Source organism: Heptranchias perlo, chromosome 7 (genome assembly GCF_035084215.1).
Source record: "Heptranchias perlo isolate sHepPer1 chromosome 7, sHepPer1.hap1, whole genome shotgun sequence".
In the NCBI taxonomy this organism is placed as follows: domain Eukaryota; kingdom Metazoa; phylum Chordata; class Chondrichthyes; order Hexanchiformes; family Hexanchidae; genus Heptranchias; species Heptranchias perlo.
Window position 1 is genome coordinate 88,768,739 of NC_090331.1, and position 24,730 is coordinate 88,793,468.

The following is a 24,730-nucleotide window of genomic DNA, read 5'->3' on the forward strand; positions in this document are numbered from 1 at the left end:
CTCCTCCTTTTTAAGACCCTCATCTCACCCCTTCCTAATATCTTCTTTGTCTTGGTGTCCTTTTTTGTCTGATTGCACCTGTGAGAAGCACCATGGGATGTTTTTCTACATTAAAGGTGCTGAATAAATGCAAATTATTGTCGTTGAAATAGTATTCCGAGGACAAAAAAAGAAAGATTTGCATTTATATAGCACCTTTCACGACCTCAGTACATCCCAGAATGCTTTTGTCAATGAAGTACTTTGAGGTGTAGTCACTGTTGTAATGTAGGAAATGCAGCAACCAATTTGTGCACATCAAGGTCCCACAAACAGCAATGAGATAATGATCAGATCATCTGTTTTTTAGTGATGTTGGTTGAGAGATAAACATTAAGGCACATTGTTGAGACAGTTTACCCTGGTATGTTATATCTAACATGGAAAGCAAACCAGTGCTTTACCCATGAGGGTGAGTTCCTATCACAAACTCTATTGCTTGACCTTGTGTTGGCCCTCTTCAGGAAGTGGTTATAGAAATAATAAGTTGATAATGATGCAGTGATGATGGTTTTGTTGGGGGATGGGGGTGGAATAAAGAAGGACTTTTGCCTAATTACATCTTACAGCACCTTTTGGGGACAGTAATAGGAGCTTTAGACTGCATTAAGCTCATTGTATACCCGACGTGAGTGCCTAATTATGGCTGTGCAGAGTGTACTTTGCTCTGCACCTAGTCTATGTTAGACCTGGCGTGGAAGTTCTTGCTGCTGCTAGAGTGAACAGAAGTGAGGGAAAGAATCTAATTCCCCAGTCTTCACCTTGATGTCCAAAGCTCATGTGGGAATGTATGTGCTTGTCCAGAAGGGTTTTTAAATGTTACGTATTGCAGCAAGAAAGAGGGGATCCCTGTGGAGTTCAGTCTCTGTTTGAAGTCTGGCTACTGGGAGTGCTGTAGATCTCCATTTCCAGCATTAGCAGCCAGGGACTATCTGAAGACAAATACTGTGGTAAGTACTTCCGCATCCTAAAGCATGCCACTCAGTTTTTGTACTTTGGAAAGATGAAAGCCTGAGTGAAATCTACTGGGATCGTACCTCTGATTTTCATCACTCCACCATTGGCGAACATGCCTTCAGCTGCATGGGCCCCAAGCTCTGGAATTCCCACCTTAAACCTCTCCATCTCTTCCTCTTTTTTGCCTCCTTTTAAGACTCTCCTTAAAACCTACCTCCTCAACCAAGCTTTTGGTCACCTGTCCTAATATCTCCTTATGTGGTTCGGTGTCAAATTTTGTTGGATAATGCTTCTGTAATACGCCTTGGGACATTTTGCTACATTAAAGGTGCTATGTAAATCCAGTTGTTGTAAAATCTTTTGGCTTCCAGTTCATTGCTCAACCAGCTGAGCTTACAAGTTAACTCTAAACACCAATGAGGAATGGCATCACAACAACAACTTGTGTTTATATATGCCTTTTAATGGGGGAAAAAAATTCCCAAGGCATTTTATAGGGGGGAGAAGGAACAAAAGCTAAAAAGGAACCAAGAAACAGACACCAGGAGAGATAACTGGAAGCTTGGTCAAAAGGCTGGGTTTTGGGAAGGTTTTTAAAGGTGGAGAGAGAAGCAGAGAGCAGGAAGGATTTAGCGAGTGAGTTCCATAGAATGTAGGGCTGATATGGCTGATTGATCCTCCACCAATACTGGAATGAGGGGAGGTGCTCAAAAGGCTGGAGTCAGAGGATCAAAAGGTCTGGAAGGGCATACAAGGCTAGGGGAGGTTGCAGACGTAGGTTGGGATAAGGCTGTGGAAGGATTTGAATCTGAGGATGAGTATTTTAAGCTGAATGCTTTGGAGGACCAGGGAAGATGGGTTATGGGCGAGCGGGTCTTAGTGCGACACAGGGTACAGATGGTTGAGTTTTGAACAAGTTGGGGTTTATGGAGGTTGACGAGTAGAACTTAAAAGAAGTTAAGTCTGGATGTGACATGGGGGTTTCACAGGTGGTGAGGGTGAGTTAGGGACAGGGGCAAGTGAGGGTTTCACACAACCCGAGACACTGGCAGTGTCTATATTAACTCATTTATGGCTCCTTTCATGGTATGTAAGGATTTGGGGTAAAATCATCCGTAAAGTACAGTTTCTCTTCCTCTCTACCTACCTGTCTGTTATCCTTTGTAAGGAACATTATCTCTGACAGCTGGAATGTTTCAAGATCCCCACCATGAAACAGTTAATTATGATGGTGAACAGGAGCTGAATTAACAGCAAATATAGTTATTAACCCATCTTGGTTCAGTGATTGTGTAATTATAACTGTCTTGTTGTTTTGATTTCCTTATACACTGGACTCTGTTGTTTTCCCATGCCATTTCTTCTCTCCTCCTTCCCACACTCCCAGCTTCTCTATCCCCCCCTCTCCTCATCAAAAGGAATTAATGATTGCCACTCACTGTTTAAATGAAAAGTATACAAAACCATGGAAATAAAAAGGGGTTGTAACATTGATTCATTTTTTAGAACTGTTTTGATTTTTTTTTAAAGAAGGCGTACTGGTGGTGTCATGTTACACCAGAACTCTCATCTGGACTCAAGAATGTAAAATTGATGCCTCTAGTTTCTTTAGAGCTGACCTGACTACACTGAGAAGAATTCTTGCTCATACTCTGTGTATCTTAATCCCTGCTGCATTTCATAAAACTATGTATATTTTTTTTTTAAAAAAACATTGAGATGTGAGATACTTCAGTGATGTGCATGCTCCAATTTTGAATTGTATATCAATATAGCTGGAGGGTAAAGTATGGCAGTGCAGGAGGGAGAACTGACCGATGACTCTGACTGCCAGTTGACCATGGCAAACTTCTGAAACCAGCCAAGGGATGAGAACAACTCCTGACATAGGTCTTGGTGATCTCTTTGACCAAGCATTTAGTCACCCCTTCTAATATCTCCTCCTTTGGCTCAGTCAATTTTTGTCTGATTGTACTTCTGTGAAGAGCCTTGGGATGTTTTTGCTATCCTACATAAATGCAAGTTGTTGTTGATAAGATAACTAGACTTTTTAGGAGAAGTTTAGAAGAAGAGACATTGTGGCATTCTACCTCCATCAGAAAGCCGATGTGTCTTCATGGGAGACAGTGCAGTCTGGTGCAAAGACAGGTACTGCAGAGTGTAATTTTGTTTATACACGATATTGCTCCTGACAAGAGTGAATCATGCGAAAAAATGTGCATGGTTTGGGAATTAAGGAATGAGCACTGCTGCTCGTTATGTCAATCACTCGTCTGGAAGATTTGGGCTAATCAGTCCCTGAGGATGTATAGTATAGTGCTAGAGGCATCTCCTGCAGGCCTGCATGAATGGCACTAAATAGAGATAATGGAGGATGCACACACACAGGTAAAATACTCACAACTTTGTTCTTTCACAGCGTAGAGGTGATGTGATGTTGGTTGTCACTTGCAACGAGGACTGAAAGCATCCTGTTGTCTCATTTTGTGTAGTAGCTAACTACTGCTTGATCAGGCCGATAATAGGGCACATACACACCAAAAAAAACTTGATTCATGCCTTGACTTCTTGTATTATACTGCAAATTGAGATTCATTTGCACCTTTTCCCACGTGAATAAACACTATTTTCCCCTCCGGCCCCCTTTCTCTTCAGTGTGTGCAAGACTCTTTTCTCCTTCCACCCCCTTTCCCAATACTCCAGTCCTCCTTTATTTGTATTGCTGGCATCCAAACTCCTTCAAGGCACCATCCTGGATTTATAACCTCAAGCATTTGTTTAAGACTCGCACACCTCGACCTTTAGAATGCAGAAGAGAAGTTGATTCTAATTGGACAGACAGCCAACATTAGAATCATAGAAATCTCAACACAATAGGAGGCCAATTCGTCCATCGTGCCTGTGCTGGTACAAGCTCCACACCAAGTTATCGGCCCGGAATTTCCTGGAAAGAGTTTTGCTGTTGTTTCCTGAGAAAATTTGTGCGTAACTGTTTTAATGCCGAAACATCGCTACTTGCGGATTTGCTCAATCATTTGCGCCAAAACCGCACTTGGCTCATTAACATAACTCCGCACCACAAGCAATAGACCAGAGACCGGACGTTTTGTGCATTTATGGCAGTTCTGAATTGCTGTAAATTTATGCCCAAAATTCTAGGTGCAGCAGGACCCAAAGTCACGATTTCTGATGGTTTGTAGTGATTTTATTTTTTATTATTATTTCTCCATACTGAGACCCACACTGTATTTTCTATAGCTGTGGATACTTTTTTACAACCTGAGAATCTGTTACGTTAAGAGAAAAGCTTCCACAATTGCATTTTCTTAAAACATGCTGTGCTTAATGTGCATAAATGATGGCTTGATGGCTTCAAACTTCAATTTTCATAACATCAATAAGATAAAGAGGGACTTGAAGAAGGAAGATGGTTCTTGTTCTGTGCTTTCCTCGGGCTCCGCTTGTTTTATGTTAGATTTATATTCTGACATCTGCTAATGCAGTTCTCAGGAAATTTGGGTATACATAGAATTGCATAGAACGTACAGCACAGAAACAGGCCATTTGGACCAACAGATCCATACCAATGTTTATGCTCCACACGAGCCTCCTCCCTCCCTATTTCATCTAACTCTACCAACATATCCTTCTATTCCTTTCTCCCACATCTGTTTATCTAGCTTCCCCTTAAATGTACCTATACTAGTCACCTCAACCACTCCATGTGGTAGCAAGTTTCACATTCTAACCACTCTCTGGGTAAAGAAGTTTCTCCTGAATTCCCTATTGGATTTATTAGTGACTGTCTTATATTCATGGCCCCTAGTTTTGCCCTCCCTCACAAGTGGAAACACCTTCTCTACATCTAACCTGTCAAATCCTTTCATAATCTTAAAGAGCTCTAAAAGGTCACTCCTCAGTCTTTTTTCTAGAGAAAAGACCCCCAGCCTGCTCAATCTTTCCTGATGGGTATAACCTCTCAGTTGTGGTATCATCCTAGTAAATCTTTTTTGTACCTTCTCCAGTGCCTCTATATTGTTTTTATAATATGGAGTCTAACCACCTCCCCTTGACATTCAACGGCATTGCCATCGCCGAATCCCCCACCATCAACATCCTGGGGGTCATCATTGAGCAGAAACATAACTGGACCAGCCATATAAATATTGTGGCTACAAGAGCAGGTCCAGAGGCTGGGTATTCTGCGGCGAGTGACTCACCTCCTGACTCCGCAAAGCTTTTCCACCATGGAATACTCTCCACTTGCCTGGATGAGTGCAGCTCCAACAACACTCAAGAAGCTCGACACCATCCAGGACAAAGCAGCCCACTTGATTGGCACCCCGTCCACCACCCTAAACATTCACTCCCTTCACCACCGGCACACCGTGGCTGCAGTGTGTACCATCCACAGGATGCACTGCAGCAACTCGCCAAGGGTTCTTTAACAGCACCTCCCAAACCCGCAACCTCTACCACCTAGAAGGACAAGAGCAGCAGGCACGTGGGAACAACACCACCTGCACGTTCCCCTCCAAGTCACACACCATCCGACTTGGAAATATATTGTCGTTCCTTTATCGCCGCTGGGTCAAAATACTGGAACTCCCTACCTAACAGCACTGTGTGAGAACCTCCACTACACGGACTGCAACAGTTCAAGAAGGTGGCTCACCACCACCTTCTCAAGGGCAATTAGGGATGGGCAATAAATGCCGGCCTCACCAGCTATGCCCACATCCCATGAACGAATAAAAAAAAAACTGTTCACAGTACTCCAAGTGTGGTCTAATCAAGGTTCTGTACAAGTTTAGCATAACTTCCCTGCTTTTCAATTCTATCTCTAGGAATGAACCCCAGTGCTTGGTTTGCTTTTTTTTAATGGCCTCTTTAACCTGTCGCTACTTTGTGATTTGTGTATCTAAAACCCCCAGATTCCTTTGCTCCTCTTGCAATTAGATTCTTATTATCCAAGCAGTTTGTCGCCCCCTTATTCTTCCTACCAAAATGTAACACCTCACACATCTATATTGAAATTAATTTGCCAATTACACGCCCATTTTCAAGTTTAATTAATATCTTCCTGTATTTTGTTGCAGTCCTCCTCGGTATTAACTATACCCCCCCCAATTTTGTGTCGTCTGCAAATTTTGAAATTGTACTTTTGATTCCCAAGTCCAAATCCTTTATGTAAATGGTGAACAACAGTGGTCCCAGCACTGATCCCTGTAGAATACCACTTCCCAACTTATGCCAGTTTGAGTAGCTACCCTGAACCCCCACTGTTTCCTGTTTTGTAGCCATTCTGCTACTTGCCCCCTGACTCCACATGCTCTGACCTTTGTCATGAGTCTACTATCGAAGGCCTTTTGAAAATCCAAATATATTACAGCATTATCCTTGCTGCTCTTTCTGTTACTTCTTCAAAGAATTCAATAAAGTTGCTCATGCATTACCTTCCCTTTTGAAATCCGTGCTGACTATTCTTTATTATATTTTCAGTTTCTAGATTTTTCTATTACATCTTTGAGTAAGGATTCCATTATCTTTCCTACCAGTGACATTAAGCTAATTGGTCTAAAAGTTCCCTGGACTGGTTCTATCTCTTTTTAAATATAGGAACCACGTTAGCTGTCCGCCAGTCCTCTGGCACCATTTTCTTTTCCAATGAATTTTTATATATATGTTGTTGTGCCTCTGCTATCTCTTCCCTAACCTCTCTTAATGTGCTCAGATGCAATCCATCCGGACCAGGGGTTTTATCTTCTCGAAGTTTGATTAGTTTATCAATTATGTCCCCCTTTCTATCTTAAATGTCTTTATATCTTTTTTGATCGCTTCTTCTAATGTCATGCCCACCATGTTAGTCTCCCTGGTAAATACTGAGGCAAAGTAATTGGAATAAGTTCCCAATTGGCACGATTGGCATAGAAACTGGCGTAAATGTTAACGTAATTGCTGTGCGAGTTTGATCCAGCAAATTTTGAGTCATTTACTGTAATCCCATTTCCCTGCTCTTTCCCCGTATTCAATATATTTGTAAAATAAATGTTGGAATTGTTTTTTTTTTGTTTTGCTTTGAGTGTTGGAAGGTTTCTTGAGCTCCCATGCTGCATATTTTTTCCTCTTTTCCCTCACAAACTTTCTAAAATGGTTATGGAATGGGTAGGTTTAAACCTTTCCTTCAATACGTTTATACCTTTCCTAAGGGACCAACTCACTAAATAAAACCATAGGGGTTTGAGTTGTGAGTGACAAATCTAAAGAATTATGTCCAAAAAGGAATATTCTAGAATGATTATCCAAAAAATAAAACTTTCCCCCCTCCCAAAAAAAACTCTCATTAATATTAAAAGTTTATTTTAAGGAATTTAAATTTGATGAATTTGCTCTTGGCTCCCTTGGCTCGGTGGGTAAGTGCATCATTTGGTGTGGTGCCGAGCTGTACGGATCTGAAAGGGCCCAAGTTTGATCCCTGGTCTGTGCTGAGTTAGTTGACCTTCGCACAGGCAATGATAGAAGGCTGTGCACTGGTCATGGGATACAGAGAGGCAAAATTAAGTAGAATTCTCGCCCCCAATTGCTATCCCATAAACCTCTGCTGGAAAGTGTGCAGGCACAAGGGGAAAAAAGGACTTGCATGTATATCGTGCATTTCAGGACATCCAGTGAAGTACATTTTTTTTAGGTGATGTAACGTAGGAAACGTGGCAGCCAATTTGTGCACAGCAAGCTCCCACAAACAGCAATGTGATTGTAACCAAGTAATGTTTTTAGGTGTTGGTTGAGGGATAAATATTAGCCAGGACGCCGGGGAGAGCTCCCCTACTCGTCTTTGAAATAGTGCCGTGGGATCTTTTGCATGCCCCTGAGAGGGTAAATGGGGCCTGGGTTTAACGTCTCATCCGACAGATGGCACCTTCGACAGTGCAGCACTCCCTCAGGGCTGCACTGGAGTGTCAGCCTAGATTTTTATCCTCAAGTCTCTGAAGTGGGACTTGAACCGACGACCTTCTGACTCAGAGGCATGTTGATGTTGGATGTGTTGGAAAGCCTGCTGATGCACTTCAGGCTAGTATGAGAAGGATGGTCATTTTGGTGAGATACTAGATGGCTGCTGCTGTTTGTGAAATCATAGTCCAGCATAAGTCAGCATCTTCAGGAACAGGGAGGAGGAAAAAATGTTTTTTTTTGCTCTCATTAGCTGATGATGTGAATTTGATATTTGTGACTACATAATTGCAATAACATGCTTAGGACAAAGTTACCAGGTGGGGAAATCAAGCTGGCGTTAGTGCAGCTGTTGGCAGGATAATTGCTTGTTTACGTGATCACTCAGAAACAAAAGAGGTTCATCGTTAAAAAATTCCCACTGGTGCAACAAGCCTCCAATGTCTCCCGTTTGTTACCCAAATTTTATGGAGCAAGGATAAACAGCAAAAAAAACAAACAAAGTTCCTCCCCTGCACCTCCTTGTATGTTTGTAATTGGCACTGTTCCGATTTTGTCCTGTAGTCCCTGTTTTCAGCAGAACTGGTTCCGATTTTGAAATCCTTGTTTGTGCTTGAAAGTGAAGATTCCTTGAACATTTCTTCATTGCAGCAAGTAACTCGGGAACCATTCCTTTTGTGGCCGTGTGGGGGGATAAAAGACTGCTCCATTCACCATCGCCTCGCCTTAGAATGATACCCGGACTTCAAGGGTTAAGTTACGAGGAGAGATTACACAAATTGGGGTTGTATTCGCTAGAGTTTTGAAGGTTAAGGGGTGATCTGATCGAAGTTTATAAGATAACAGATAGGGTGGATAGAGAGAAACTATTTCCGCTGGTTGGAGATTTTAGGAGTCGGGGGCACAGTCTAAAAATTAGAGCCAGACCTTTCAGGAGCGAGATTAGAAAACATTTCTACACACAAAGGGTGGTAGAAGTTTGGAACTCTCTTCCGCAAACGGCAATTGTGTATCTCCTTAACCATTCAGATTGAAGGATTATGAAATAAACAGCGCAAGGACTGAGAAGGAGGTGTAAATTAGAGTGGGTGAATTCAATGTCAAATTGGGTACAGAAAGAGAAATAAAGAAGGAAGGAAAGATTGGATTAAGAGGGGGGGGGAAGAAACAAAGGAAAAATAAAAAAAATTAAAAATTTAAATTTTACATTTCTAAAATCTCCCCAAAAAATTAAAACCTGAAGGAATGAGACTCCACACTTCTAATAGTTAATTTTCAGTGCTAGAGAGGTTGATTGGCAGTAATTAACACTTATCGCATTGTTAGAATGTTAAGACTTGAAATGGACATGACTTAACTTTCTGTGGTGAGTTTAGTTTGTATCTACCGCGCAAATACAGCTACTTCACGCCGATCAATGAATTTCAATGGCGAGGCAGATAGCAAGATGCCATTTTCGTGAAGCTAACAGCGGAGTGGCACATATCAGACAACAACTTTTGGATTTCCATATTTAACCGCGCATCTGCCCCTGGCCTGAAGTTGCCGTAGCATTTGCACATAAATAACAGCGAGCGCCATTAGCCTCACCGTTATTTTGACAGCAAATTTTGGCCCATTAAGTCTGAGCGTTGTCCTGTTCATTTTATGTTTCTGCATATTCCTAGTGATGGGGCCTATTGCCTCCATTCGACCATGGATAGGATAATGGTGAGAGAACTAAAGTTATGAGGAAAGGTTAGAAAGCTTTAAAAGCAGATGAATGAGAAGGCACCTTTTAGAGGATTAAGTAGATAAGAAAAGATCGGAAGAGGGGAAAACCGGTACAAATTGGTAAAAGGCCAGTTCAGGACTGATGTTAGGAAGCACTAATTTATACGAAGAGTGATCAGTGCTTGGAATGGTCATCTGGGTGGGGTGGTGGAGGCAGGGACTCTGAAGTCGTTCAAGAGGCAGCTAGGTGTTGTGAAGGGGGACATTGTATATTTTTGTGGAAGGATGAGCTTAGTGGATCATATGAGCTCCCCCATCTGTACTAATCTTTGTTAGATGGACGTGCCAAGGTGGGGTTTGATCCCTGATTAACAGATGGAAAACCAGCACCACCGAAACATTTGGTTTTCATCTGGTTTATCGCCCCTCCCAGGAGAACACGTGGTTTCGGGTGGGGTGCGGAGTGTAGATATTAGGATGCACGAGGCATCGCAATTGTATGGGGCAGGCTGGATGGACCAGAGGGTGTTTCCCTGTCCGTCATTGTTCGTATTTGCTTAAAAACTATTTAATGCTGCTCTGTGTGAGCTCCCATGTGGTCTTACTGGGAAATGCACCAGAAAGTCTTGTGTGTTTCGAATTTGATCTCTTGTTCACGTGGAGTTAGCTGAACTCAGGGTCCAGTTTGGGTGATTACAGTTGGTTTCAATGTCACTCGGCTAGGGAGAGGGGCAAATTCAGAGTTCGCACCCTTGATTGCTGTCCAATGGAATTTTCTGGTAAGTGGCTGTGAGTCGGTATTACGTGAGCACAGGATTGGGGCTTGGCTGTAATGCCCTCGCTGGTGAAATAGCCTTACTGCTCACTGTACCAGTTCACACGTGAGGATTGCCCACTCAGGGTGAGGTACGGCAGAGTTGTCGGGGTCCGTGGAGCTACACTCTGGGGGAAGGAATTGGAAGGAAAAAGTTCTGCACTGTGAGGAGCAATAGTCAGCAGGCATGTGGAGTGAAATTAAGGAGTGTCCTTGTTTTTTTTTCTATTCCTTCCCTTCCCCCTCCAATTACGAGTTAGTGTTTTGGGAGGGGGTACACTAGGGTTCAAGCCTAGGACTGTTCAGATGAGACACCAACACTGCAAACGCTGGCCTTCTTGGCCTAACGAAAATTTACACTAAACACGAGCAGCACTGTATTTAATGAGAACTTGTGCTCTTGTTGACCGTGAATTTATTTATTGAAAAGGGCACAATTTAAGTGGTGTGACGTTAAGATTAGTGTACCGCAGACATGGGGGGTGATTTGATTCGAGACCCATAACCTTTTCAGATACTTGGATGTGGCAGCACCAGATCAGTTTTGGAGAATAAAAATCACACTCAACTTCTCGCTGCTGACAAGTGAGCCATGATGTGGAGATGCTGGTGATGGACTGGGGTTGACAATTGTAAACAATTTTACAACACCAAGTTATAGTCCAACAAATTTATTTTAAATTCCACAAGCTTTCGGAGGCTAGCCAGTATTTCCACAATGTGCACCCTCTTTTTTTTCCCTCCAAGTCTCACTTCCTTTTCTGAAGGTGGTGACTCTTGTTGGGAATATGGTTTATTCAGGGACCAATCATTTTTGGATGTTAGTGTCAGCTGTGGCTCAATGGATAGCATTCTCGCCTCTGAGTCAGAAGGTTGTGGGTTCAAGTCCCACTTCAGAGACTTGAGCACAAAATCCAGGCTGACACTCCCAGTGCAGTACTGAAGGAGTGCTGCACTGTTGGAGGTGCTGTCCATCCTCTCAAGTGGACGTAAAAGATCCCACAGCACTATTTTGAAGAAGAGCAGGGGAGTTCCCCCTGGTGTGCTGGCCAATATGTATCCCTCAACCAACATTACTAAACGAAACAGATTATGTGGCCATTATCACATTGCTGCTTATGGGAGTTTGCTGCATGCAAAATTGGCTGCCGCGTTTCCATTACAACAGTGACTACACTTCAATAAAGTGCTTCGTTGGCTGTAAAGTGCTTTGGGTCACCCTGAGGTCATGAAAGGCACTATACAAATGCAAGTCTTTTTTGTTATACTTGATGTGGCAGCACCAGATCAGTTTTGGAGAATGACAATCACTCTCAAATTGTCACTGCTGGCTAGTGAACCCAGTATTTCCACAATGTGCATCCTCTTTTTTCCCCATTTCTCACTTCCTTTTCTGAAGGTGGTGATCCTAGTTGGAGTATGTTTTTTTTTCAGGGACCAATCACTCCCTGATAATTTGCTTCAGAAGCATTTCTGAGCCTATTCATTGATTGTTGGCAGACTGATTTGACCATGGGGTACGGGGGTGGGGAGGGACATTTGATTAACCTTAGACCCTGTCTTTTATTTACTTCTCCAGAGGGGGCTAATGGATGGTGATCAGGACTGGACGGGAAGTTTTTTTTTCCACCATCACCACCACAAACCTGTGCTGAGCTCCTGATCTTAATCTGCATCAAGCAGGTAGATGCAAAATGGAGACTATGGCATGCCCCATGGCAGGGTTGGTGGGGCCATTCTGTTTGGGTGGTGTCTCGTGCCTCATGGCACAGAGCTAAAAAAGCACTGGCAGAAACTTGAGGACTTAACAGTGGAAGCATAAGTCTGAGCTGAATTGAAGAACCATGGGGATTATTTACACAGCTGGTCTTGTCATATTGTCTATCTGCTTAATGTTCTGCCATTTTTTACTGGCCTTTTATGCCATTCACATGCTGTTAATTTTTATTTTATTGCAAAAATTTTTTTAAAATCTTCAATTCAAAATCTATTGGAAATTTGAGTGTGGGGAGAATCTAGAGACTGAGAACTCTGAAGTTTGCTGAGAAATGTAAAGAAAGCATTTGTCAAGAGGGTAAAATGTGGGTCAAATTGGTAGCCTCAGTGTTTTTGTCATCGGATGACCAAAATTATATATCTTCCCCTGTCTTCCAAAGCAGGCTGAACATGCTCATGACGATCATTGCTATGTCAGTGGTGGAAGTAAAATGTTCCATGTGTGATAAAGCTAAGGTGGAGGCTACAAGGAATGAGTGAACTGCAGTTTAATCCAGGCTGAGATGGAGGTTGACTTGAGGCCCTATGGAGCATATGCATTGCTGAGGAAATGAGTTAGCAAATTTAGTTTTTTTTTTCAGCATGTCACTCCCAGTTCAAAGTGCTCTCCTTTTAATTTTTAAAAAAAGGACAACTGGACACAATGCTTGACATGCTTTTAAAGGGATCCCGTTTGAGTTACAGTGAGGCTTGGTTAGAATCGGGGGGTGCACGATAAAGTGCAAATTTTATTTTAATACATTCTTGTGTTGTGGGCATCACTGGCAAAGTCTGTATTTATTGCCCGTCCCGAGCTGCCCCGAGAAGGCGGTGGCGAGCCGCCGCCTTGAATCTCTGCAGTTTGCCTGCTGATTCTTGTTATTCTTTGTAGCGGTTTGATATAACTGAGTGGCTCGCTAGGCCAAGTTAGAGGGCCGTTAAGAGTCAACCACGCTGGTGTGGGACTGGAGTCATATACAGGCCAGACTGGGTAAGGGCGACATGATTCCTTCCCTAAAGGGCATTAGTGATCCAGTTGGGTTTTTCCGACAATCCGACAGCTTCATGGTCAATTTTACTGTTACCAGCTTTTATTTCCAGATTTTTTTTTTAACTGAATTCAAATTCTCAAACTGCCATCATGGGATCTGAACTCAAATTCTCTGGATTATTTGTAAAGTAACATAACTACTGCACTGTCGTACCCGTTTATTAGTGTTTTGAAGTATCGGAAGTCAAAAAGTGGACATTTACACTCCAACCCAAGTCTGAGAAACCATCTAATCAAATTGTGTTTTTTTATTCGTTCATGGGATGTGGGCATCGCTGGTAAGGCCAGCATTTATTGCCTGTTCCTAATTGCCCTTGAGAAGGTGGTGGTGAGCCGTCTTCTTGAACCGCTGCAGTCCATGTGGTGAAGGTTCTCCCACAGTGCTCTTATGAAGGGAGCTCCAGGATTTTAACCCAGCGACGATGAAGGAACGGTGATATATTTCCAAGTCGGGATGGTGTGTGACTTGGAGGGGAACGTGCAGGTGGCAGTGTTCCCATGTGCCTGCTGCTCGTGTCCTTCTAGGTAGAAGAGGTCGCGGGTTCGGGAGGTGCTGTCGAAGAAGCCTTGGCGAGTTGCTGCAGTGCATCCTGTGGATGGTACACACTGCAGCCACAGTGCGCCGGTGGTGAAGGGAATGAATGTTTAGGGCGGTGGATGGGGTACCAATCAAGCGGGCTGCTTTGTCCTGGGTGGTGTCGAGCTTCTTGAGTGTTGTTGGAGCTGCACTCATCCAGGCAAGTGGAGAGTATTCCATCACACTCCTGACTTGTGCCTTGTAGATAGCGGAAAGGCTTTGTGGAGTCAGGAGGTGAGTCACTCGCTGCAGAATACCCAGCCTCAGACCTGCTTTTGTAACTACAGTATTTATATGGTTGGTCCAGTTAAGTTTCTGGTCAATGGTGACCCCCAGGATGTTGATGGTGGGGGATTTGACGATGGTAATGCAGTTGAATGTCAAGGGGAGGTGGTTAGACCCTCTCTTGTTGGAGATAGTCATTGCCTGGCACTTGTCTGGCGTGAATGTTACTTGCCACTTATCAGCCCAAGCCTGAATGTTGTCCAGGTCTTGCTGCATGCAGACTTGGACTGCTTCGTTATTTGAGGGGTTGCGAATGGAACTGAACACTGTGCAGTCATCAGCGAACATCCCCATTTGATGAAGCAGCTGAAGATGGTTGGGCCTAGGACACTGCCCTGAGGAACTCCTGCAGCAGTGCCCTGGGGCTGAGATGATTGGCCTCCAACAACCACTACCATCTTCCTTTGTGCTAGGTATGACTCCAGCCACTGGAGAGTTTTCCCCCTGATTCCCATTGACTCAATTTTACTAGGGCTCCTTGGTGCCACACTCAGTCAAATGCTGCCTTGACATCAAGGGCAGTCACTCTCACCTCACCTCTGGAATTTAGCTCTTTTATCCATGTTTGGACCAAGGCTATAATGAGGTCTGGAGCCGAGTGGTCCTGGCAGAACCCAAACTGAGCATCGGTGAGCAGGTTATTGGTGAGTAAATGCCGCTTGATAGCACTGTCGACGACACCTTCCATCACTTTGCTGATGATTGAGAGTAGACAGATGGGGCGGTAATTGGCTGGATTGGATTTGTCCAGCTTTTTGTGGATAGGACATACCTGGGCAATTTTCCACATTGTCGGGTAGATGCCAGTGTTGTAGCTGTACTGGAACAGCTTGGCTAGAGGCTCAGCTAGTTCTGGAGCACAAGTCTTCAGCACTACAGCCGGGATGTTGTCGGGGCCCTTAGCCTTTGCTGTATCCAGTGCATTCAGCCGTTTCTTGATATCACGTGGAGTGAATCAAATTGTTGAGGTGTTTCTTGTACACTAGGGAGTTCTTGTAAGATATGCCATTTTGAGTTGCCTTGTACTCAATTCAGGTTATTCATAGAGTGGTTTCATGCCACACTAAGAAGCATAGGTAAGGAGATCTTCCTTCGTGGCTTGTGTTGCTAGGTCTGAGTCAGCTGAAAGGTGAATATTAAGGTGGATGCTTGGGAGCAAGTTGACTGCTTGGCCTCTCAGCTTAAGAAATGGTCCGATTCGAAGAGAGAAAGAAAGAACCCACCAAGGATGAAAATTAAGAATGTCCACAAAAAAAGAATCAGAAATAATCTGGAAGTAGCAGAACTATTGAAGATCACAGTGTTAAGTACTGATGAGGGAGGCAATCCAGCTCATCTTCCCACATAAACCGATAATTCACCCAGGCCCCCTAAACAGCATCTAACTGCCTCTTGAAAGATTCCAGAGTTTTCACCTTCACTGCCCTACCTGGAAGACCACCCCAAGTATTAATCACTCTTTGTGTGAAGACACCCTTTGTGACATTTGTCTTTTACCAATTTGTACCTATGTCTCCTTGACCTGTAGTTATGTTTTAACTTGAAATGATATTCAGGATTAATCTTATACACACCTCTACAAGGTCCCTATCTTATTCAGGGCTGAAGAGTACAAGTTTTCCCAACCTTTCCTCATAACTCAATCCTCTATATGAAGATGCAGCCCATGAAGGTGTAAGCAGTGGTCTAATAGGAAAAATTATATAGGGCGCCATCTTTTTCTAGTGGCTAGTCAACAATGGTAAGGGTGGTTTATCTGCAGAAGGTACATGATTTGAGGTTCATGTCTGCTAAGAGGGAAACACGAAGAAGAGATTGTGTTCTTTCACAGGTTACACGGGATCGAGTTTCTGCTGGTTATATCAGCACAGTCCGGGGGGAATCGGCCGAAGCAGCGCAAATGATTGGGGAATTTTAAACGCGAGTGAGTTACGCCCAAAACCACTTACGCTTGTGTTTTCCGCAATCTTTTACGCTGGTTCAACGTTCAATTCACCCGAATCAGGCCCCGCCCACAAAACTGGGTCGAAGTTGCGAGGTTCTGCCGATTGCGCTGGTTCGCGAATGTTCTTCAAACTGTACTCGTTTTCTTAGGCACCCAGGCACCAGTCGGCACGTTTTAAAAATATTTTCATATCAAAAAATGTTTAATTTACCAAGAAACTGACTAATGTACACCAATGAAACTATTAAATGATTTGGTATAGTTTTTTAAAAGTCATTTTCAGTGATTTTAAATCAGGTTGCTCACAGGTGGAGGACTGGGCACTCTTATTAAAAATGCTTATTTTTGCTGATAAACCCATTTTCAGCTGTTTTAATAAAACTGCATCAGGTTACCACTCTCAAATACATCAAGGAATACTTCTTAATGAAAAGGAAAAAAAACGATAATGTTCTATTACACCGCCCGATTGCGCTGGTTCATGGACGATTTTATATTTGTGATTATGCAAATTAATTTTATCAGAAACTTGAACTGTAACCAGTGCAATTTCAAGCACGTTTTGGACACAATTTCTCGATTGCGCTCAAAGTGGAAACTTGACCCCAATATCTTTAACTCCCTACTTGGTTAGAGAATTACTTATGTAAGTTACTAGTTGTATGTTTCAATTTTTCTGTACACATGGAATTCACATCGTGAAGTGTAACATGTTGGTGCACCAAAGCACTGTGTGATGCACTCATCGTCAGTCACTCACTGATGAGGAATGACTTCTATAAAATTGACCCCTGGGCAAATAGCATCTGAATTTTCCAAGTTTGCTTTCCTGTGGCCCATCTAACCATTTGAGTGCTTAGTATTAAGTTTTAAAAAAAAAATTTTTATATCCTTGATCAAAATACAGAACGTTATGATCTTATGTAACTACCTTAATCTGGTTTACTGGCATTTCACTTTCCTCGGGACGTGTTTTTCTTGTGCTTATCTCTACTTTCTTTTGTTTGTAAGTGTTGTGTTTGATGCTGATTTTGTTGCTGTTCCAACAGGTGAATGGAATTGATATAACGGGGAAGGCTCAGGAGGAGCTGGTTGCTATGCTGCGCAGTACTAAACATGGAGAAACTGTTTCTCTCGTGGTGGCACGTCAAGAGGATGTCTTTGTCCCTCGAGAATTGGTAATATATATTCACTTCTTGGTTTAAAAAGCACAAGTTTTGCACAAATCACATGACTCACAAGAAGTGTGAAGCACTTCTTCACACACGGGGTGGTGAAAATCTGGAACACTCTTCCCCAAAAAGATGTTGAAGCTGGGGGTCAATTGAAAATTTCAAAACTGGGATTGATAGATTTTTGTTAGGCAAAGGTATTAAGGGATATGGAACCAAGGTGGGTAAATAGAGTTAAGATACAGATCAGCCATGATCTAATTGAATGGCAGAACAGGCTCGAGGGGCTGAATGGACTATTCCTGTTCCTATGACTCAAATCGTAGTGATAGCTCTATGATGTGCACATGTGTGTGGCTAGTATGTTTCATAATGTTGTGTATTTCTCAGCAGTGTGCTGCTGGAAAACATGGGTCATGCAGCAATGTGACCTAGAATCAGACAGTATACAGCACGTAACGAATGCCCAATACCCTCAGCTCTCCCACTACAGTTATCTCTACGAATGTTTCACTTAGACCTGATATTCTGTACTGTGCTCTGCTTATCCATAATGGATAAAATTACAATATAATCTGTAGAATTCCAAATGTTTGATGATGGAGTTTCAGGAGGTAATTCAATCTCCGAGTTGTGCTGAAATTTTTAAATTACTTGAGCTTTGCTCTTGTGATGTATGACGTCATCTGAACTGCTGATTGAATTACTGCCTTGCAACTTATTACCAGACATTCTATTACCTTCTGCTTATTTCACAGTTTGACATGCAGTGTCTTGAATGCATTTTCTGGTAAGTTCATTATTAGAAAATATAGTGAGCTAAAAATATGTGGTGCTCATGAAAGCAAAGTATATTTAGTTGCATTGACAAGGCATGTTTCACTTTTTTTCTCTCTCTTTATCCTCCCATTCCTTTCGCTTTTGCCATCCTCCCCCCACTTTTTTATTTGTTTCTCCCTCTCGCTCCTTTATCCCCCTAAACTTTTCTTTGATGCCTTTGGGTTCTGAAGCAGCCCAGCAGGGTCCCTCCTGTTATGTTGATTCTCTTATCTGTTTGCTGAATCTCTGTCTTTTTGTGCGTTATCTACATCCATAGCTCGCTCTCTCTGTCCCTTGCCCGCTCGCTCGCTCTCTCTGTCCCTTGCCCGCTCGCTCGCTCTCTCTGTCCCTTGCCCGCTCGCTCGCTCTCTCTGTCCCTTGCCCGCTCGCTCGCTCTCTCTGTCCCTTGCCCGCTCGCTCGCTCTCTCTGTCCCTTGCCCGCTCGCTCGCTCTCTCTGTCCCTTGCCCGCTCGCTCGCTCTCTCTGTCCCTTGCCCGCTCGCTCGCTCTCTCTGTCCCTTGCCCGCTCGCTCGCTCTCTCTGTCCCTTGCCCGCTCGCTCGCTCTCTCTGTCCCTTGCCCGCTCGCTCGCTCTCTCTGTCCCTTGCCCGCTCGCTCGCTCTCTCTGTCCCGTGCCCGCTCGCTCGCTCTCTCTGTCCCTTGCCCGCTCGCTCGCTCTCTCTGTCCCTTGCCTGCTCGCTCGCTCTCTCTGTCTCTTGCCGGCTCGCTCGCTCTCTCTGTCCCTTGCCCGCTCGCTCGCTCTCTCTGTCCCTTGCCCGCTCGCTCTCTCTGTCCCTTGCCCGCTCGCTCGCTCTCTCTGTCCCTTGCCCGCTTGCTCGCTCTCTCTGTCCCGTGCCCGCTCGCTCGCTCACTCTGTCCCGTGCCCGCTCGCTCGCTCACTCTGTCCCGTGCCCGCTCGCTCGCTCTCTCTGTCCCGTGCCCGCTCGCTCGCTCTCTCTGTCCCGTGCCCGCTCGCTCGCTCGCTCCGTCCCTTGCCCGCTCGCTCGCTCCGTCCCTTGCCCGCTCGCTCGCTCCGTCCCTTGCCCGCTCGCTCGCTCCGTCCCTTGCCCGCTCGCTCGCTCCGTCCCTTGCCCGCTCGCTCGCTCCGTCCCTTGCCCGCTCGCTCGCTCCGTCCCTTGCCCGCTCGCTCGCTCCGTCCCTTGCCCGCTCGCTCGCTCCGTCCCTTGCCCGCTCGCTCGCTCCGTCCCGCGCTCGCCGTCTCTCGCCCGCCCTCTCGCCCGCGCTCGCCGTCTCTCGCCCGCGCTCGCCGTCTCTCGCCCGCCCTCTCGCCCGCGCTCGCCGTCTCTCGCCCGCCCTCTCGCCCGCGCTCGCCGTCTCTCGCCCGCCCTCTCGCCTGAAACAAACTTCAGATTCTCCCGCTCTGTTTCCAAGTTTGATTTGTGTGAACAGATACGAGTGACCTTATTCTGCGCTAAATCCTGCATGAGGAAGGAAGGAAAGGATTTCCGACTTTTGTTTGGCTGTTTTTTTATTATCTCCTGCGGAGAACATTTTTTAAAAAAAAGTCTCTCTCTCACCCCCATCCCCTTCATTGTTTGCCTCCCTCCTTAAAATGTATTGCGGAGCTATCACTTTTCCCGGCCGCACACATATTTGGTTTGAAAGCTGCGACATCCATTTTCTTTATCTTGCTAAGCTTTTGTCTAAATATGATTTTAAAAAAAATATTGTGAAACTTCTTTGTAGATGGATGATATGCTCACCACAGAGCTATTTGACTGTTTCTTTTTGAGAAGTAAGGAGGCAAGGTTTAGTGCAGCTGCGTTCAATAGTGCGAGGATAAAAGGAGTCAGGAGCACGAAGGCTGATATTTCTTGTTGCTCCCACATGAATGCTGGTTTTACCTAACGCAGCAAGTCACTTCAACTGGGCTGATCTTGTGTCCCTTCTACCTACTGGGCCAAGAGCAGCGTTCGACTGGGACCTTCCAACAGATCTCCCAAGTGTTCATGTTAATTCAGCCTCCTCACATTTGTGAGTCCTCCAGATTATTTCCTCCAATGAGACTCAAACTAATTTAATTTCCTACAGCATTCAGGAGAGAGAATTTTAACCCAGAAGTCCTGGGGGGCTGTGGGGCAGGCGGGCGATATATGATGCAGAGAATAAGCCCCTGATAAATTAGTGGGAAGGATGATGGTCACAGAATTTGGAAAATTTTGGATTTCTGTAGGCCTCAATCAAGAATATTTTCTGTTGGGGATTCATTTTATGCCAGTTTTGGAGAGGGCGTGAAAAGCACAATGGCTTAGTATGCTATCATCCTTTCACCTTTGGAGCCTTGGCTTTAATCCAGTCCAGACTCATGGGATGGAATTCTCTCTCTTGCATTTTACATAAAATTGAAGTAGGGCCTAGAAAGGGAAAGCTCGGTCAGGGCTTCTGCTCCTAGTCAGTATCCAGTGATGTAAAATTCACCTGTCTTTAGACATTGGTTGAAGGAAGGACTTGCATTTGCGCTTTACACCCAATGAAGTACTTTTGACGTGAAGTCACTGCTGTAACAGGTGCAGAAAATAATCAAAAAGGCAAATGGAATGTTGGCCTTTATATCCAGAGGACTAGAGTATAAGGGGGCAGAAGTTATGCTGCAGCTATACAAAACCCTGGTTAGACCGCACCTGGAGTACTGTGAGCAGTTCTGGGCACCGTACCTTCGGAAGGACATATTGGCTTTGGAGGGAGTGCAGCGTAGGTTTACTAGAATGATACCCGGACTTCAAGGGTTAAGTTACGAGGAGAGATTACACAAATTGGGGTTGTATTCTCTGGAGTTTCGAAGGTTAAGGGGTGATCTGATCGTAGTTTAAAAGATATTAAGGGGAACAGATAGGGTGGATAGAGAGAAACTATTTCCGCTGGTTGGGGATTTCAGGAGTCGGGGGCACAGTCTAAAAATTAGAGCCAGACCTTTCAGTAGCGAGATTAGAAAATATTTCTACACACAAAGGGTGGTCGAAGTTTGGAACTCTCTTCCACAAACGGCAATTGATACTAGCTCAATTGCTAAATTTAAATGTGAGATAGATAGCTTTTTGGCAACCAAAGGTATTAAGGGATATGGGCCAAAGACGGGTATATGGAGTTAGATCACAGATCAGCCATGATCTTATCAAATGGCGGAGCAGGCACGAGGGGCTGAATGGCCTACTCCTGTTCCTATGTAACGTAGGGAATGCAGCAGCCAATTTGGGCACAGCAAGCACCCACAAACAGCAATGTGATAATGACCAGATAGTCTCTTTTAGGCAGTGGGAGAACTCCCCTGCTCTTCTTCGAAGTAGTGCCATGGGATCTTTTACATCTACCTGAGAGAGCAGACGAGGTCTGAGTTTAATGTCTCATCTGAAAGATGGCACCTCCCTCAGCACTGCACTGAAGTGTCAACCTAGATTTTGTGTCTCTGGAGTGGGGTTTGAATCCATAACCTTCTGACCCAGAGACGCGAGTGCTACCACTGAGCCACAGCTGACACCAATGGAGGGCTACAAACCGAAAGGCAACCCCATTCTTGGCTGGGGATGATGAATGGGCAGAACTACATAAGAGGAGGAAAATGGTAAATTTTTCTTTTATGCCGCCCTAATTTTCTCCTGTCGTCTTCTCCCTTCCTCTTTCTTTTAAAGCACTGGCAGCAGTCTGGTATCTTGTGCTGGTGGCCAATCTTCATGTGCGACCCTAGCTGGAGTGTTGGCATGCTATTTGACCATGGAGGTCATCACATTGGGGCTTGATTCTTTCCTCTCATGTGTCCAGATATGCACACTTCACATCAGGAGTTAAGGGATGGCGATCAGGAGTTCGGGCTCTTATTCCCCACATTCCCTGGAATGCAGCCTGGCTGTTGCCCCGGCAGAGGTCAATTAAGAGAATGACCTTTATTTAAAATAAAACACTGAAGCTTGCCCAAACCTGTTTGGATGCACGGGCACTCTGTCCTTGCGGCACATGCAGATATCCCCAGTGAAGGAGGGAGGGTCTGTAATTTATATTGAGTTTATTAAGGAAGTGACATCAATTAAGGACTGATTGAAATTACATTGGGTTCTGCAGCCCTCAATCTGCTATCCACACCTGTTGATGTCTCAAAGACTGCTTTGTTGGATTATGTCCTGCAATAGCAGAGGATTGATCAGTTGATGTTTGGTTGGCAAGAATGTGTCATCCGAGTGTGTACATCCATAAATTATGGGAAGCAGGTAGGATCTGATGGTAGGAAGGGGCAAGTGGGAGGCAGGATTGCAGTGGGATATGTGGAGCTGATAGGAGAGCTGTTTTATAGCGCTTAGCTCCATTTTTAATACATTTCTGGGGCTGACTGTAGGGTGAAATTCGCAGGGAACCACCATGACCAGGTTTCTGATTTTGGTTTTGGAATCTGACTTGGCCAAGCTGACCACTTAATATCGCATGGAACTCCTGCGCATCCCCGATTTTCATTGCTCCACCGTTGGCAGCTGTACCTTCCGCTGTCTAGGCCCTAAGCTCTGGAATTCCCTCCCTAAACCTCTCCGCTTCTCTACCTCTCTCCTCCTTTAAGACGTTCCTTAAAACCTACCTCTTTGACCAAGCTTTTGGTCACCTGTTCTAATATCTCCTTATGTGGCTCGGTGTCAAATTTTGTTTAATAATGCTCCTGCGAAGTGCCTTGGGACGTTTTACTACGTTAAAGACTCTTAATGAATGCAAGTTGTTGCTTTTGAAGTCTACAATCATGCACCTACGCGCGCTGCCCATTCATCCCCCTCCACTTTGGATCATCAGACTCATACGCTGTATCATATATCATGCATTATTCATTATTCATCATTATACACGCACAACTTTTAATACAGACAAGACATTCATTTCTAACCATGTACGGCTACTTTTATCTTTCACTCATAAATAGTAACTACTGAGACTGTGCTTCTTTCTTGTGATATAGAAACATGTATGATTTGTTGTGCATTAATAAAGTTTTGTCAGTTTTAGATACAATAGTTGTAACTTGTGGGTTGATCTATTATTTCTGTGTATACGCTTGAGAGAGGTTTTTTTTTCCATGAATGAGTACTCCTTGTGTTCTTAAAAACAAAGCATTGAGGAGAAATGAACCTGACAATTCAGCTTCAACGTGCTTACATTTGCAGAATTAATAACACAAGGGCACCTTTTGCGCTCATGCATTTCAACTGCGTGCGCGCGCGCTAATTCAGTTTCCTCACACTGTCGGGCTGTCTTCCATCCAGTTCCTCCCCCATTCCTGTTGATCTTATTGAAGATTGCTATTTAAATAGTGAGATGAACCAAAAGAAAATTAAGACTATAGAAACAGATCAAAACAAAGAAAAGGATATTAAGTTAATCCCAATTCTTTGTAACTGATGTTAAAGGGATTCTGAGGACACACAACGGCTTTTTAATGCTTTGCTTTCTCAAACATATTGTGTGGGGTGGGCCATTAAAGGATAATTAATTACCATCTTCCTGGGCTGTCGAATTATCACTGACAACCGTAAAACAAAAGCCTTTCGTTGAATAGCCCTCTTGTCAGCCAGCGGAAAGGATCAGCGCTGCTTTAATGAGAGGGAAGGTGGCAGAGTCTCCTCCTTACCCCCAACCCCCACCAACCGTTGGTTTGACATGATCGACGCCTGCACACGTTGGCCACTGTATTGTTTTCTTGCAAGAAGTCCTCAAATATTTTGGTCCATTCATCTAAAGCTTTATCATTCCGCAGCTGTGTGCACATACTACCCTTAATGGAATTACCAACAACAACTTGCATTTATGTAGCGCTTTTAATGTAGTAAAACGTCCCAAGGTGCTTCACGGGAGCATTATCAAACAAAATTTGACACCGAGTCCCATAAAGAGATATTAGGACAGGTGACCAAAAGCTTGGTCAAAGAGGCAGGTTTTAAGGAGCATCTTAAAGGAGGAGAGAGAGGTAGAGAAGCGGAAAGGTTTGGGAAGGGAATTCCAGAGCTTCGGGCCTAGGCAGCTGAAGGCATGGCCGCCAATGATGCAGCGATGAAAATTGGGGATGGGTAAGAGGCCAGAATTGGAGGAGTACGGAGATCTCTGAGGGTTGTAGGGCTGGCAGAGGTTGCAGAGATAGGGAGGGGTGAGGCTATGGAGGGAATTGAAAACGTGGATGAGCCAACGAAGGTCAGTGAGCACAGGGGTGATGGGTGAACAGGACTTGGTCCAAGTTAGGATATAGGCAGCAGAGCTTTGCACGAGCTCACGTAGATGGAAGGTGCAAGGTGGGAGGCCAGCCAAGAGAACATTTATTCCAGAACTCTGTTTACTGAGTTCTTGTCTGCACATGCATCTCTCCTCCCCATCTGCAAGCTTTCATTAATCCCAATGCCCCTGTGAATTGATTTCAAGATCCCATTTTCCCTTTCGTGTCCTTCCATGGCTTTACCAACTCAGTCAAGACCCTCTGTTCAGACTTTGGATTGCTGTTTATTCCCTGCCCCTTCACATCGTTCACCTGACGAAGGAGGAAGCCTCCGAAAGCTTGTGAATTTAAAATAAAATTGCTGGACTATAACTTGGTGTTGTAAAATTGTTTACAATTGTCAACCCCAGTCCATCACCGGCATCTCCACACCTTCACTGGAGGCTATTCTTACAGCTTCT

At 44.4% G+C, this 24,730-nt stretch overlaps 1 protein-coding gene across 3 annotated transcripts in view; it reads left to right on the plus strand.

Moving 5' to 3' along the window:
• Window positions 1–24,730, plus strand: part of LOC137323945 (partitioning defective 3 homolog B-like) — a 750,054-nt gene that overhangs the window by 321,690 nt on the left and 403,634 nt on the right. For all 3 annotated transcript variants that reach the window (XM_067988088.1, XM_067988089.1, XM_067988092.1), the window contains one exon: window positions 17,137–17,265. In XM_067988088.1, coding sequence (XP_067844189.1) covers window positions 17,137–17,265 — 129 coding nt within the window. The remainder of the gene's footprint in view (window positions 1–17,136; window positions 17,266–24,730) is intronic.